This window comes from Gouania willdenowi, unplaced genomic scaffold (assembly GCF_900634775.1).
Source record: "Gouania willdenowi unplaced genomic scaffold, fGouWil2.1 scaffold_373_arrow_ctg1, whole genome shotgun sequence".
NCBI classification, from domain to species: Eukaryota; Metazoa; Chordata; class Actinopteri; order Blenniiformes; family Gobiesocidae; genus Gouania; species Gouania willdenowi.
The window spans coordinates 7,540-21,892 of NW_021145134.1; the positions used below are offsets into that span (position 1 = coordinate 7,540).

General features: G+C 39.1%; 1 protein-coding gene across 1 annotated transcript in view; it reads right to left on the bottom strand.

Annotated features, from left to right (window-relative positions):
• Window positions 1-670: 670 nt before the first annotated feature.
• The window catches only part of LOC114460017 (engulfment and cell motility protein 1), a 66,146-nt gene continuing 52,463 nt past the window's right edge, over window positions 671-14,353 (bottom strand). The window contains exon 17 of the mRNA XM_028442059.1: window positions 671-838. Within this exon, the coding sequence (XP_028297860.1) occupies window positions 671-838 (168 nt within the window). The remainder of the gene's footprint in view (window positions 839-14,353) is intronic.

The window sequence follows — 14,353 nt, forward strand, 5'->3', positions numbered from 1 at the left end:
ATTTGCTTTTATTTAGAGTAATTCCTACAAGGCAAACACGCACGTTTTCATTACTACTGGAGCAACGGCTAAAATATTAAATATTCTCCTCAATACAACCCTTCTTTAAACCCAGTGGAAACTTAATTTGTGTTAATGTGTGTTTTTTTAGGATTTTCCTACACACACTCACATGCTTTCCTCCTCTACTGGGATCAATTGGCTGCTAAAGTTGGATTTCTACCCTTTGGAATATTGATTCAATAAGCCCTCGGCTCCAAATTGATTACTGGACAAACTCTTTCACGAAAACGATTTTTTAATAGTGCGACCAACTCCATTAAATGCATGCAGAACAAAACAACGTTCTCCATTACAGGACCAGCACTGATCATTCAGTGAATTATAGGCCAGACTTTTGCTCCTATAATGAGCCAGACCGGAATGTTTATGAAGTATTTACTAGAAACGCCATTTGCAGAAAAAGAGATTTTAATGCATATTTTTAATCATCATAAGTAAATGCACAGATTTAACCTGATGCAGGAAAGTAGCTGATATTAGGTTAACATGTGCGAAGAAAGCAAGGTAATGGTCTGCAGCATCTGCATATCAACAGAGGTGATATTTTATATTAGATATATATATATTAGATATTACCTTTTATTGATACGTATAAAGTGGCTTTTACTCACAAAATGGGCCGCGACTGGAAGTCTTCCTGATTCATCCTTTCAGACTGACGTATCTTCAGGATCTCTGTGTAGCTCAGGTTTTGCAGGCGACTCTTGAACTGGTCCAGGGAATTAGGCTTCAGAGTGAGTGCTCGCATGATCTGCTCCCGCACCACCTGCATTACCTGCACAACCGAACCGCGAAAAAAAAAGTGAGATAACTGTGTGCACAAGAGTCGAGCCTGCACTGAATTCACACAGTGGGAGAAAAAGGAAACCTGCTTCCAATGTTTCAGAGGAGTAAACTGACATCTTCCTCATTACAATTACTGTATGACTCGAGCTGCTTTTAGTGTTTTAGTAAAAAAAAAAAAGCTTGTAATTGTGATTTGTTGCTGAGTTTTTTTGTTTTTTGTTTTGTGGTTGCAAGGATTCTTTCCTGTCTCTGGATTTCCAATGACAAGGTCTCTGTATTGGTTATGACAGTTTGTGTGTTTGCAAATATGCAAATTATCAATTGAAAAAAAATCTCCTTTAAACCCATCTCAGTGGGAACAATGTGCTGATATATCTAAAAAACTCAAGACATTCTCCTTTGTGCACGAAAAAGAAAATGCATGATGCATGAATAACAGCTGTGTAATGGTTATATTGGGAATACTGGGTTAAAGAAACAAAAAGTAAGTGCATTTATACATCCAAACACATCGTTTTGCAGACGACCATACCTCTAGCCAAATCTGATGAGAGAAATCAAAGCAAATTGAAATATTTGATGTTGGTGGTTAAGCTCGTGTCTGGATTAAAGAACGTATCTTCATCTTTGTGGTTTCGTCTTGAATAATGTCCAAACTTTAAATATTCATTGACAGCTACGTGTGTTTAGCTCTGTGCTGTCAGGGGATTTGCATTCTGGACCAGCATAGTTTCAATTTAAGCATGATGACACTTCGCCAACATACAAATCTTTTACATTGTTAAGGTATTCAACTGACAGACTGTTTGACCGAGGTTGGAGTGAATAGCGAATGCAGTGATGTTTACAACATTTTTAAATAAGGACATTTAAAGATTCATGCTCCTAGGGAGCAAATGGATTGAATTTTAAATGGACTTCTTAAGGCGCTTTACACTGTGAGCCACATTCAGCCATTAACCCACCCACCCACACAGACACACAGAGCTGCTGTGAAAGGTAGTGTCCTGCTTAAGGACACCTAGGCACAGGGAGAGGTATAGTCAAAAAAAAAAAAAAAAAAAATCCTTGAGGAATAAATAAGAGCATTTTTAGACATCTCGCTGAGCAAGCACAGCTGTTGGAGATGATGTGAAGGTAGATGTGACTTGCAGGGCTACTTGTGGATCCACTCTGATCTGCTGCTGTTTGTCTGTGGGCCGGCAGCGGCTGAGTCACTGGATGGAATCACACTGATGTGACAGGGAGACAAAGTGTCCTTGCATGTACCTCCAGCCTCAGAATGCATTTTAACACTGTTCCATTATCTGTCAAGCCAGGACGAGAATGTGTGCGAATGCCTGCCAAAGCCTTAAAACTACAGATTTTGATGGACATGTGTGTTTTTTTTTTTGTATGTTGTACAATTCCTCTTTTATTTGTGATCCTTTCAGCCAAATACAGTCTTACATAATGCTGTTCTGCTTCCATTAACTGAGTGGTGAATACCCATCATCTCCCACCCTCTGGATACTCATTATTCAGACTAACCTAGAGGAGAGCATTAATAACAGGAGTACCATGTGTTTGAAAAAAGGCTTGGCTGAACCTTTCTCCCAACGTTACAAACATAGAAAAACTCAAGACGATGAGGTTTTCAAGGATAATCCTCCATCAGCATCAGATGCATTCTCTGGTGAAATGTGTGAATAAGTGGATTTGTTGCAGCACAAACAGCCTCAGTGCCACGCTCAAAAAGACAGATATACATCAAAGTTTTAGGTGATATTGGGAGTCATTTACCACGAAAAAACAATGTTATTTACTGCAAGAATAAGGCTTCAGTACAGTAAAATTAAAGATTTTTAGTTTACGTACCAAACTCGTGAAATAATAAGTTAAACAACAAAGATTTCCAGTACGGTCAGATTTTTACTTAAGGTAATGAGCAGAGGTGGCAAAAGTACTAGTCTTCAGTACTCAAGTAAAAGTATAGGTACTTGAATAAAGAATGACTCTGGTAAAAGTAAAAGTATTGAAGTTGCTCACTAACATTAAGTAAAAGCAAAAAAGTAGATGCTCCTCAATGTACTGTCCTTAAGTAAAAAAGCAAAACAAATGTAACTAAACCACAATGTTTGCATCTTTTTACATCGTGACATCGATATTGGTTTTTAAAAAGTAAGGAGTAAAAGTAAAAAGTCACCAAAAAAAAAAAGAAAAAATACTCAAGTACAGATACCAGAAAAAACTACAGTACAGTGACAGAGTATTTGTACTTCGTTAATGTCACCTCTGGTAATGGGTAACTAATCAATGCAGAGATGGAGGCTGATGTTAAAACAGCTGTAAAAGAACAGTTTAACCATCAGCAGTTTAAACAACGAAACAATGAACCTGCGCTCGTTTAGCGCAGACTTTAGAAAACAGATCCGTACATCTCCACGGAACAGTTTTCAGAAGTATGTTGGTCAGTGTGTGTGTACACGATCGTGCACTGATGACATCACTATTGAAGACATCACTGTTGATGACATCATCAGTGTTCTAAATAACAGAGGTTCCACAGTGTGGATGGGAAATTGATTAAGATATATATATCTATATATTTTCTTTTGGTAGCCAGAACATCGCCAAAATTTAATCGGCTGTTCCTTGTCCCATTATCAACATTTTCTGAAAATTTCATCCGTTCATAAATTTTCAAGTTATTGTGTACGTAAACAGACAAACAAACTGACCAACATACTTTCGAAAACCTTTTTTGTTTTGGAAAGTAATAAACAATCCTAATATTCTTGTGTGCAAAGTTATATTGTACAATAATTGAAAGTTTGTTCAAAGCCAACAGAAAAACATGCTATTCATAGAAGTTTGTAGTCCATTGTTGCTGTTTAATTGCTGGACTCGTGTAACTGAGTCACTCACTGAATTAATCCTGTTCACATAAACCACTTAAGTCTGTCTTTGTGTGAGTCTGTCAACAAGTCTCACTATTATTTGTACTGAGCAGCGACTCGCTCGAGGTCATTTTGGAGGTTTTTTTTTTTCTTTTTTGTTGATGACTTTGAATTTGCAGCTCCTGACTCGCACATTTAAATCATCATGTACGATGACTCAGCAGTCAAGCAGTTCTACCAGGATGACAAAGCTGTTTACCACCCAGATGAGTTAGCAGTTAGTTCAAATACTCCTACAGTCATACTGGTTTGTTTTAAGATACTCATACTGTCATACTGGTTTGTTTTAAGATACTTCTACTGTCATACTGGTTTGTTTTAAAATACTTCTACTGTCATACTGGTTTGTTTTAAGATACTCATACTGTCATACTGGTTTGTTTTAAGATACTCATACTGTCATACTGGTTTGTTTTAAGATACTCATACTGTCATACTGGTTTGTTTTAAGATACTCATACTGTCATACTGGTTTGTTTTAAGATACTTCTACTGTCATACTGGTTTGTTTTAAAATACTTCTACTGTCATACTGGTTTGTTTTAAAATACTCATACTGTCATACTGGTTTGTTTTAAGATACTTCTACTGTCATACTGGTTTGTTTTAAAATACTTCTATTGTCATACTGGTTTGTTTTAAGATACTCCTACTGTCATACTGGTTTGTTTTAAAATACTCATACTGTCATAATGGCTTGTTTTAAAATACTCATACTGTCATACTGGTTTGTTTTAAAATACTTCTACTGTCATACTGGTTTGTTTTAAAATACTCATACTGTCATAATGGCTTGTTTTAAAATACTCATACTGTCATACTGGTTTGTTTTAAAATACTTCTACTGTCATACTGGTTTGTTTTAAAATACTTCTACTGTCATACTGGTTTGTTTTAAAATACTCATACTGTCATACTGGTTTGTTTTAAGATACTCATACTGTCATACTGGTTTGTTTTAAGATACTCATACTGTCATACTGGTTTGTTTTAAGATACTTCTACTGTCATACTGGTTTGTTTTAAAATACTTCTACTGTCATACTGGTTTGTTTTAAAATACTCATACTGTCATACTGGTTTGTTTTAAGATACTTCTACTGTCATACTGGTTTGTTTTAAAATACTTCTATTGTCATACTGGTTTGTTTTAAGATACTCATATTGTCATACTGGTTTGTTTTAAAATACTCATACTGTCATAATGGCTTGTTTTAAAATACTCATACTGTCATACTGGTTTGTTTTAAAATACTTCTACTGTCATACTGGTTTGTTTTAAGATACTCATATTGTCATACTGGTTTGTTTTAAAATACTCATACTGTCATACTGGTTTGTTTTAAAATACTTCTACTGTCATACTGGTTTGTTTTAAGATACTTCTACTGTCATACTGGTTTGTTTTAAGATACTCATACTGTCATACTGGTTTGCTTTAAAATACTCATACTGTCATAATGGCTTGTTTTAAGATACTCATACTGTCATACTGGTTTGTTTTAAGATACTTCTACTGTCATACTGGTTTGTTTTAAGATACTCACACTGTCATACTGGTTTGTTTTAAGATACTTCTGCTGTCATACTGGTTTGTTTTAAGATACTTCTGCTGTCATACTGGTTTGTTTTAAGATACTTCTGCTGTCATACTGGTTTGTTTTAAGATACTTCTGCTGTCATACTGGTTTGTTTTGTGTCATACTGGTGACAGATTGCCATCCTGTCCTGGAGTTTTATCTGTGTCGTCCCAGAGGAATGTTCATTAGTATTCCTTGTTTGCGGTCATGACTCCAGCAGGAAAACATATTTCATGCCCATGTGGCTACTCTCATGCTAATTAACACTGTGAATATTCATCACATTTAATGCCAACATATGGTCCTTTTTCAACAGGACGACAGGGCATTATGAATATTTTATCTCCGTCCGTCCCTGTTGTCCACACGTAGCTCAGAGAGCACCTTGGCAGAGGTGAAATGTCAGCGCTGAAGCAAACTTTGACTCAGGCTCTAGAAAAGTTTGGCTTTTTAAAGGTAATAAGAGAGGCAAAAATGCCAAAAATAAATAGTTTGTTAAAGGCAGGTTTAAAAACTTTTGCAAACTGGTGCAGAATTAAAATATGGATAATAAAGGATGGTGATAAAGGATAATACTTAGGTAGTTAAAAAAACAGAAAAACCTTTGACTCTCCTCAACACTCTGAACACAGTCAAAAGGTGTTCCCATCATGTGGTTAACAGATCACCGTGTGATGATACGAAGTCTATAAAATAGACAAAAATACTATTTTTGTGTGATAAATGAGCAACAAACACTGTTACGTCACTTAGGTTCCAAAACTCATCAGTGCTTGGACCGTTTTCTACATTTAGAAAAAGAAAATGAGTCGCGGTATTATTACAAAATAATTTTTAAAGCAACTGCTCTGTCATCGCTATATCTCTAATGAAAGCACATGCAATCACATAGTCTTCATACAGTACTTTTTGTTTTTTGTATTTTGGCACACAAAATTTCATGGCAATCTATGCAATTACTATGTCTTTACTTATTTATTACATGTGATCAAATAATCATTAAGTATGTATGTTGGTTATTAACCTGATAGTGTAAAAAAGGTAAAAACATGCTAAAAATTAAATGTCTCTTTTTGAATAAGTATTCATCTGATTCTGTGTTAAATGTCGGCATTCAGGTGTAAACCAAACATTTTCAGGCCTTTTGTTAAACCTCAGAGTTAGTCTTTCTTAATAAAAAGGTAAATACAAAAGTGGATTGCTTTGATCGATTTAGATTTCTAAATGAAAAGTAAAGTGGTAAAGTGGTGATGAGTAAATGTAGCTTGAAAGAGCAGAACAAAGCGGCTCTTCTGGGGCCAATTGGAAAACATTACAGCAGCACAGAGAGGTGCATTTACTGAACCGTAGACGATCAATGTGCATGTTTACAGTGTACGTATAATGAACGAGCTCAATACAGCAGAGACGTGGACAAACGCATGCATAGGTCTGTCTCACTTCTTCTTCCCATGAATACTTCCTCACATCATATCTAATGATACAGGGTCGACACCAGCTGTTACCGCTGGCCGTTGTTGTTGCCATATTTAGAATGCACTGCACTGCATGCTGGGACAGACTGTCAGAGCAGCTCTTTTTCCAACGACCACTCCATGTGAGGTGCAGCGCGGCCCATATGGATAGCTGGAGAGCAAGAGTCGTCAGGGAAAAATGCCACTTTCTGTACGTGTGAGAAATGCTGAGGAAAACCAGCGCTGACCTTGGCTCGTGCCCTGCATCGGTTAAATGACAGTTTTATTCCCACAGTCGTTACCTGATAAGTGAACATTCTGCTTTAATTGTCCCTGGGGAAACGAGGCAATTGGTTGTGATTCAACATTAGTTCAACAACATTAAAGCAGGTACTGGTAGTGTTTTGTTCTGAGGGATGATACGACACAGACAGACGGTGAGAGTGTCTCTTTTTGTGCAGATGAAGATGTCAGGAAAACTAAATCATAAACCGTGCCATTAATAATGCAAACATGTTTCCTTTAAGACCTGTACAAGGCTTTTACTTCAGAGGTGAACGAAGCAAGGTTGTCGCCATCGTCTATGGAGGGGGTTGAACAAGCAAAGAGCTTTCAAGAGCATCAAATGGAAAACAAAGCTGAACGTGGTTAGCGTGCTAAAACCACTGAAAGAGTTCAACAAAGAAATAATAGTATGAGTGGCAGCCAAAGTTTGAGAATAACAACGATGGATATTAATGTATTTAGATTTTACTGACAGCAACAGATGTTCTATTGTTATTGTTACTTTGAAAGTGAACGTTACGTACAGTAGGATTCCTGGTGGAAGACGCCAAACATAAAACTAGCAGATTTTAGACGTTTATGTCTCATGGACTTACAGACACTCGTTGTTGAACAACCTAAAACCATCTTTCAAAGGGACTTTCAAAGGTGTCAAACATGTCAAACTCAAGGCCCGGGGGCCAAATCCGGTCCTTTTGAGCATCCAATTTGGCACGCAGGATACAGTAGAAATTACAGAAAACATGAATCAATGTGTAAAAATACCAAGTAATTCAGTGTAGATATCTCAGCCCTTCAAAATACATAAAGTCAATGAATATCTACAATATTTGCCAGGGAATTTTGTGATTTTTTTTTCTCGTTGTTTTGTGTGTTTATATTGTCATTTTGTGTGTTTTTGAAATAATTATGTGTATTTTTTTCTTTTATGATTTTGTTGTTTTGTGTTTTTCTTCTCATTTAATGTGTTTTTGTTTGTCGTTTTGTGTGTTTTTATCATTTTTTATTTTTTCTTAAATTTAGTTCAGTTAATTTTTTGTATTTTTGATGTTGTGCATTTCTCGTATCATTTCTTTGAGTTTTTGTTGTAACATATTTTTCTCGTTTCTTGTGTATTTTTGCTGTTTTTGGTGTTATTTAGCTTTTCTCCTAGCTTTTATCACATGATGGCAGCCATTTTTAATCGTTAATTGTCGAAAAAGAAATCTTTATCTTTTCCAAAATCCTGCAATAATATTAAACATTTTTCACAAATTTTCTGCAAATGTAATAAAAATTTGCTGACAAACTCGAGGAAATTTAAATATTGGATATTGTCTAACTTCCATTACTTTACGTATATCTATAGGGCAGAATAATGTTAAAATTGCTCGTCTTCCCGAACTAAAATTTGGGGCCCACTTGAGATGAAAGTGGTCCGTATTTGGCCTTCGAACTAATAAAAGTTTGACACCCCTGCTGACACCTGGGACACAACCCAATACTGTTGTTGCTGTTGATAAACACCACGGTTAAGTTTTTTCTGTTGTTCTCTATCTTGGTTTTTCTTTTCTGTTTACCATCAGTCTCAACCAGGTTTAACTTTTCCCATTTTCTTCTTTTTTAGGAACAGGAAACACTGTTTATTTTGTCAAATACATTTGACAAAAATCAACATTTCTTCACCTGACAAATGAGTAGAATAAAATTAAATGCAAACATTGACTAAATGACTAAATATGTTTTGAAATATTGAAAGTAATCGAAGAGTTACGAATGTAACAATGGTTCTATGAATCCCCAATGACCGCCAGAACTCAGTGCTTAAAGCACCGCCTCTGGCGGTCAGCAGGGATGAAATAGAACGAAGAGTTACGAATGTACCTATGGTTCTATGAATCCCGAATGACCGCCAGAGGCGGTGCTTTAAGCACTGAGCTCTGGCGGTCAGCAGGGATGAAAGTAATCGACACTTAAATGGCCCATGTTAAGCTAAATCAACTTTTCTGTGCTTTAAACATGATAAAAGTGTCATTTGGGCTTCATACACATGCCCAAAGTGTTTTTTTCATTGATTCCCTCAATCATTAGTTAGAGGGTGATTTGCTCCTTTCTTTCTTAACACCTCGCTCCAATTTGATGACGTGTTCCCACTTTGAATACAAATTTGACGCGGCACTGAGCTGGAGAAGCCACGCCTCCAGGAATCTCTCTGCCGTGATTGACATGTAAACAGACACGCCCACAAAGGTGAGCATTTCAGCGTCCTTCGTGCAGTGCTATGTATGTATTTTCTACAGTCTATATATGTACCGGCGAACGCCCCGCCCCCACGCTCTGTCTGTGTTTATAAAGCAGCATGAGCTCGGCTACGGAGTGGGTGGGAGGAGGGTGGGCCGTCCTCTGGCCCTACGTCACTGTGCCATGAGGAGGAAGTCAGTGTCCCATCTATAGACACGCCCACTCATGAATATACATAAGTAGGCCGCAAATCAGCCTGTTTGTGTAGAGTTGCTCAGAAAGTGACTTTTCAGAGGCTAAAACTCTGGAAAACAGGCGAGTTTGGTAAAATAAACCTCAAATACTATGTTTTTGGGGTTCTTAGAACAAATTTAGATGGGTGAAAAAAAGCATGAAATGGGACCTTTAAGCCAACACATAACTTATGAAATAAAATGATCTTAACTTTTTGTTAAAATATCCAACCAGACGTAATCTGACTGGGAAGTTAGACATGATGCGTGGTGGATCTTGCCTGGTGGCAGAAGGATATTAACTACTGCAACTAAATCATCTACAGATTTAGTCGACTAAAATCCTATTCAACTCTAATTCCAAATGATGAGCGAACTTGCCGCATACAGTATGCACTAACGAGTGACACACCCACATCAAGTCCCTTTAGGACAAAAGAAAAATAAGAGTACTGCAGGGCAGAAGCCAACTCTAAGCTCCCACTTCACATACAGAAAATATTAAAAACCATGAAACCGAAGGCGTGAGCTTCCTAAGGAGCTGTTAGGATGGGACAACAGTATCTGTGTCGTCACTATGTCACACACAGCAAAGCTAACTGTTAACTCTGCATCTCGGTTTGATGCTAATGACGGATGATCTTCTCTTGTCTGGTTAGTGAGCTTTAGAGTCCTGATGTGAGTGGGCTGATGCTGCCACAGATGAGAGAAGCCCCCTTAGGCACACAAACACACTCGTGAAAAAGGAGATGCAGGGAAACAAACACAAGACTGAGAAACCCAGCTGCGCTTTCCAAATATACACACAAACGACGACAATAAAGAAAAAGAAAAACAACACAACCCAAACTTGAGAGAAGCTAGCCAGGACAACACCACAAATTGCTTTTGGTGTACTTACAAGCGCAAACTTGCGGACCGAGTGTGCTTACACATGTGCAAAAACAATGAAAGCAAACCTTGTTAGGAGAGTGGGAGTTGATGCAGCCCAGGCAGATGGATATATATAGCCTGTCTGAATTCTACAATAAAGGTGGAGAGGGGGGAAAGATGAGGAGGTGTGGAGAGCGTGTGGAGGAGAAAAAAAAAAGAAGAGGGACAGAAGAATAGAAATACATTGTCAACAGTGGATGAGGTGAACCTCATATGCAGGTCTTTGAGCAGGAAAATGAGTTGGTTTAACGTGCAAAGCCCTACAGCAGCCGTTGGCATATGGCAACGCGTGCAAGGTTTCCTCCACCGTTTCCTGAGCTGCTTCCTGGAATCTAAACACAGCAGCCGCCCAAAACCTTTCGGCAGTCACGCTCACCTCTGACACACTGACACCCATTTCATCAATCAAACGGAGGAACTGTCCCCACATGGATCTGCATGCGGCACGCCTAATTAATTTGCAGCCCTAATTAAAACTGGAACTGAAGCTTTAATGTTGTGCCTCAGTAGGCAAAGCTAACAGCTCAACAATAGCTGATTTATGAGGGCCGCTCGTGCGCCGCGGATTGTCATTCAAATAGTCCTATGTGGAAGAGGTCAGTCCTTCACATGGCTGAACAAAGCCGCTTATCTCACCTCCTGTTCATCATCCTGGACTGGAACAGACACCAATAATAGAAGGCTTTACTTTCTCTCTGTTTGCCTCATTGAGCTGAAATGCTACCTATCACAAAGGCTGTTCCTGCAAAATAAAATCATAACCCATGACTGTTTGGTATTTTTACCAGTGATAAAGAGAAGTAAACCACTGAATTCAACATTGGACCAGACACAGTCAGCAGTGGGAGCTACATTGAGCACAAGAATCTCTGGATTTGTGATTAAACTACAATGAGTCACTTTAAAACACTTATTTAAAAGAGAACCAAGTCTTCAATAAATGTCACTACGCATTTAAAAAGGTTTACAGAACTCAAACAGATGCTCACGTCTAAACTGCTGGAACAATTTGGCACCTCGGTCCCTTAAACGTCTTCAGTCAGCTGTGAAAATCGTCTTTGACTTATCTGTTTTAACATGGTGGACCTGTTAATGTGCAGCCCTGAAATAATAACCAGGTTGAATGAAGTGAGGGAATACAATACTTCATTACTTTGGCTAAGATAAAGGAAATCAGGCACTGGCAGTGTTTCACAGACTCCTGGTCTACAGTCTGTGTCTGAGGTCGACCTCGCTCTAATCCCGTGTCAAAGCCCTCAGGCTACAGCACTGGTTGAAGCTCATCCAAGGCTGAGAGCTGTAGTAGACGCAATGAATTCCTCTGGTGACAAATACTGGGTGATGTGGAGTAATCCCATTCACAACAACAAAGCCCCACCCCCAACACACAAACAAACGCTACACTGGAATAGAGTTCATGGCTTAAATGAGGGGGTAGGTGAGAGATGGATCCCTAAAGATGTGTGCATTCATTTGTCTGTGGAAAAGCAGATTATATTTGAGTGACTGAGTGTGTGTGTGTGTGTGTTCATAGAGCTGTGATGTGGGTCTTGATCTAACCTGCTTACGCCTGGCTGAGTCTGCCCAGCCCATCTGTCCCTTCTCCTCCTTTTCCCTTCACGTTCCTTACACTCCATCCATTTCCCTCCGCTGCATCCAGGCAAAAAAAAGACACCACACACACCCACTCCATCTCTCACCACCACCTACCCTCACTCATCTCATCCGTCATCAAAAACTGTCTTTTCCCTCTTTCTCCATCACCATTCTTGATACTTACATGTCACCTCCATGGTTCCAGGTGAGTAGTGATGCTCTCCACAGTGACGGATGAATCTTTGGGATTTTGCCAGAAAATGAGTAGTGGAGATCGATGGATGAGCGGGGGATAGATGGTGGGAGCAGATGGCTCCTTTGGAAGAGCAGACTGACTGTGGACAGTTAGCCGTAGCGTTAGCCACAATAAGGAAAGCCTCGTCTGTCAACACAGCTTGTGCACCGCCTTCTTTTGCTTTCTCTTTTTGTCCTCCGCTTTGCCTACAAATTTCCCTTTTCAGTCCACCTTAGATATTCTCAAAGGTTTAAAATGCTTATTTCTTCTCCATCAGACTTCATCTGTCTAGTGTCTGCTAAAGGATGTTATTTTACGTTACTCCATTTGCTTACCTCCCTCGTTCTGTGACTGAGAGCATCCACCAGACTGCTCTGCTATACTTATGTTGATTTCAAGGCTTGCGCCGTGATTGGACACGGACCACAATCAGAAACACCAATGGCGCTACAGCAAGTGCATCACCTGACGTGTGCGTGTGAAATATCGAGAGGTTAAGCAGCGGAGGGAGGGAGAGAGGGAGAGATGGGAGAGGGAAAAGAAGGAGGAGGGGTAATGTGCAAGCCACTAAATCACCCAGCAATTTTTTTATTTGAGGGCCTGAGCTCAGAAGGCTTTTCTCCTCCTTCATGGCGGAGAAGGAGGAGAAGCTGTAGCACAGAGGTTGGATGAAGGGACGACAAATATAAATATATAAAGAGACGTCTCTAATGGACTCACGCACAAACACTGGCGCCCATAAACAAAGGCATGTGCACACGAGGCAGAGTGGCTCCATCTCACTCAAACCCAACCCGAGCGAAGCTGCACGATAGAGGTAATTGAACAGGGGTTGCTATGGAAACAGAGAAAACGGTAGCTGCCGGTCAAAGCTGTGCCCCGAAAGCATCAGACATACCTCTATTAAACACACATGTACACACACCTGTCCTTCAATTTTGTTTTTCACGTTTTCAAACTGCAATCCAGCATAAAATAATTGCAGGTTCTGTTTGCCTGCTTGTGTATTATTTCAGCCTCAGTGCCTTTGTCTTCAATGAGCAAAAACCAATGGTGGAATCTGACCGTGTGTGTGTGTGTGTGTGTGTGTCTGCGTGTGTGTGTGTGTGTCAGTCACTGATTGAGCCATCGGCGTTTAAGGGCCACTCCTATTCTCACTGACTGTAACCACAGAGGCTGAAGTCACAAACTAAGATTTATGTTATTTATCTCAGTGCTGCTGACGTATGGTGAGGACAAATTGCAGCTGCAAAAATATCTAATGAAAGGAGAGCATTTTCCTAAACGATGGCCACCTAAAGAACATCTCCAGAGTGAACGGTTTCATGACTCAGAAAGATCAGGAGAAACTGGTCCATGCTTTATCTCCAGCAGACTGGACTATTGTAATGGTCTGCTCACAAGAATCCCCCCGAAAAAAAATCATCAAACAGCTACAGCTGGTTCAGAACGCTGCAGCTCAGGTCTTAACCAGAACAAAGAGGTCAGAGCAAATTGCTCCAGCTTTAAAGTCTTTACACTGGCTCCCAGTCAGCCTCAGAATAGACTTTAATGTTCTGCTGCTGGTGTATAAATCTGTGAATGGGTTTGGTCCAGAATACATCAGTGACATGTTAGTCAGCTATGAACCCAGAAGGTCTCTCAGATCTATGGACACAGGTCAGATAATGGAGCCCAGAGCTCACAGTAAACATGGTGACACTGCTTTTAGTTGTTATGCTGCAAAGAAGTGGAACAAACTGCCAGCAGAGCTGAAGTCCAATGTGAATATTTTTAAAACCATGTTAAAGGCTCTTTTTTCTCTACCTCTAATGACTGAGAGGGAAATTTGTAATCATTGTTGATTTAATGTTTTTACTGCTGATTTGAATGTTTCTATTGCTTTTTAAACTGGTGAATGTTTTCTGATGCACTTTTCAATCATGTAAAGCACAATAAATTGCCTTGTGTATGAAATGCATGATACAAATACATTTGTCTTGCCTAAATATAATCCAAGCACATGATGTTATCCCCTCACACTGGAATG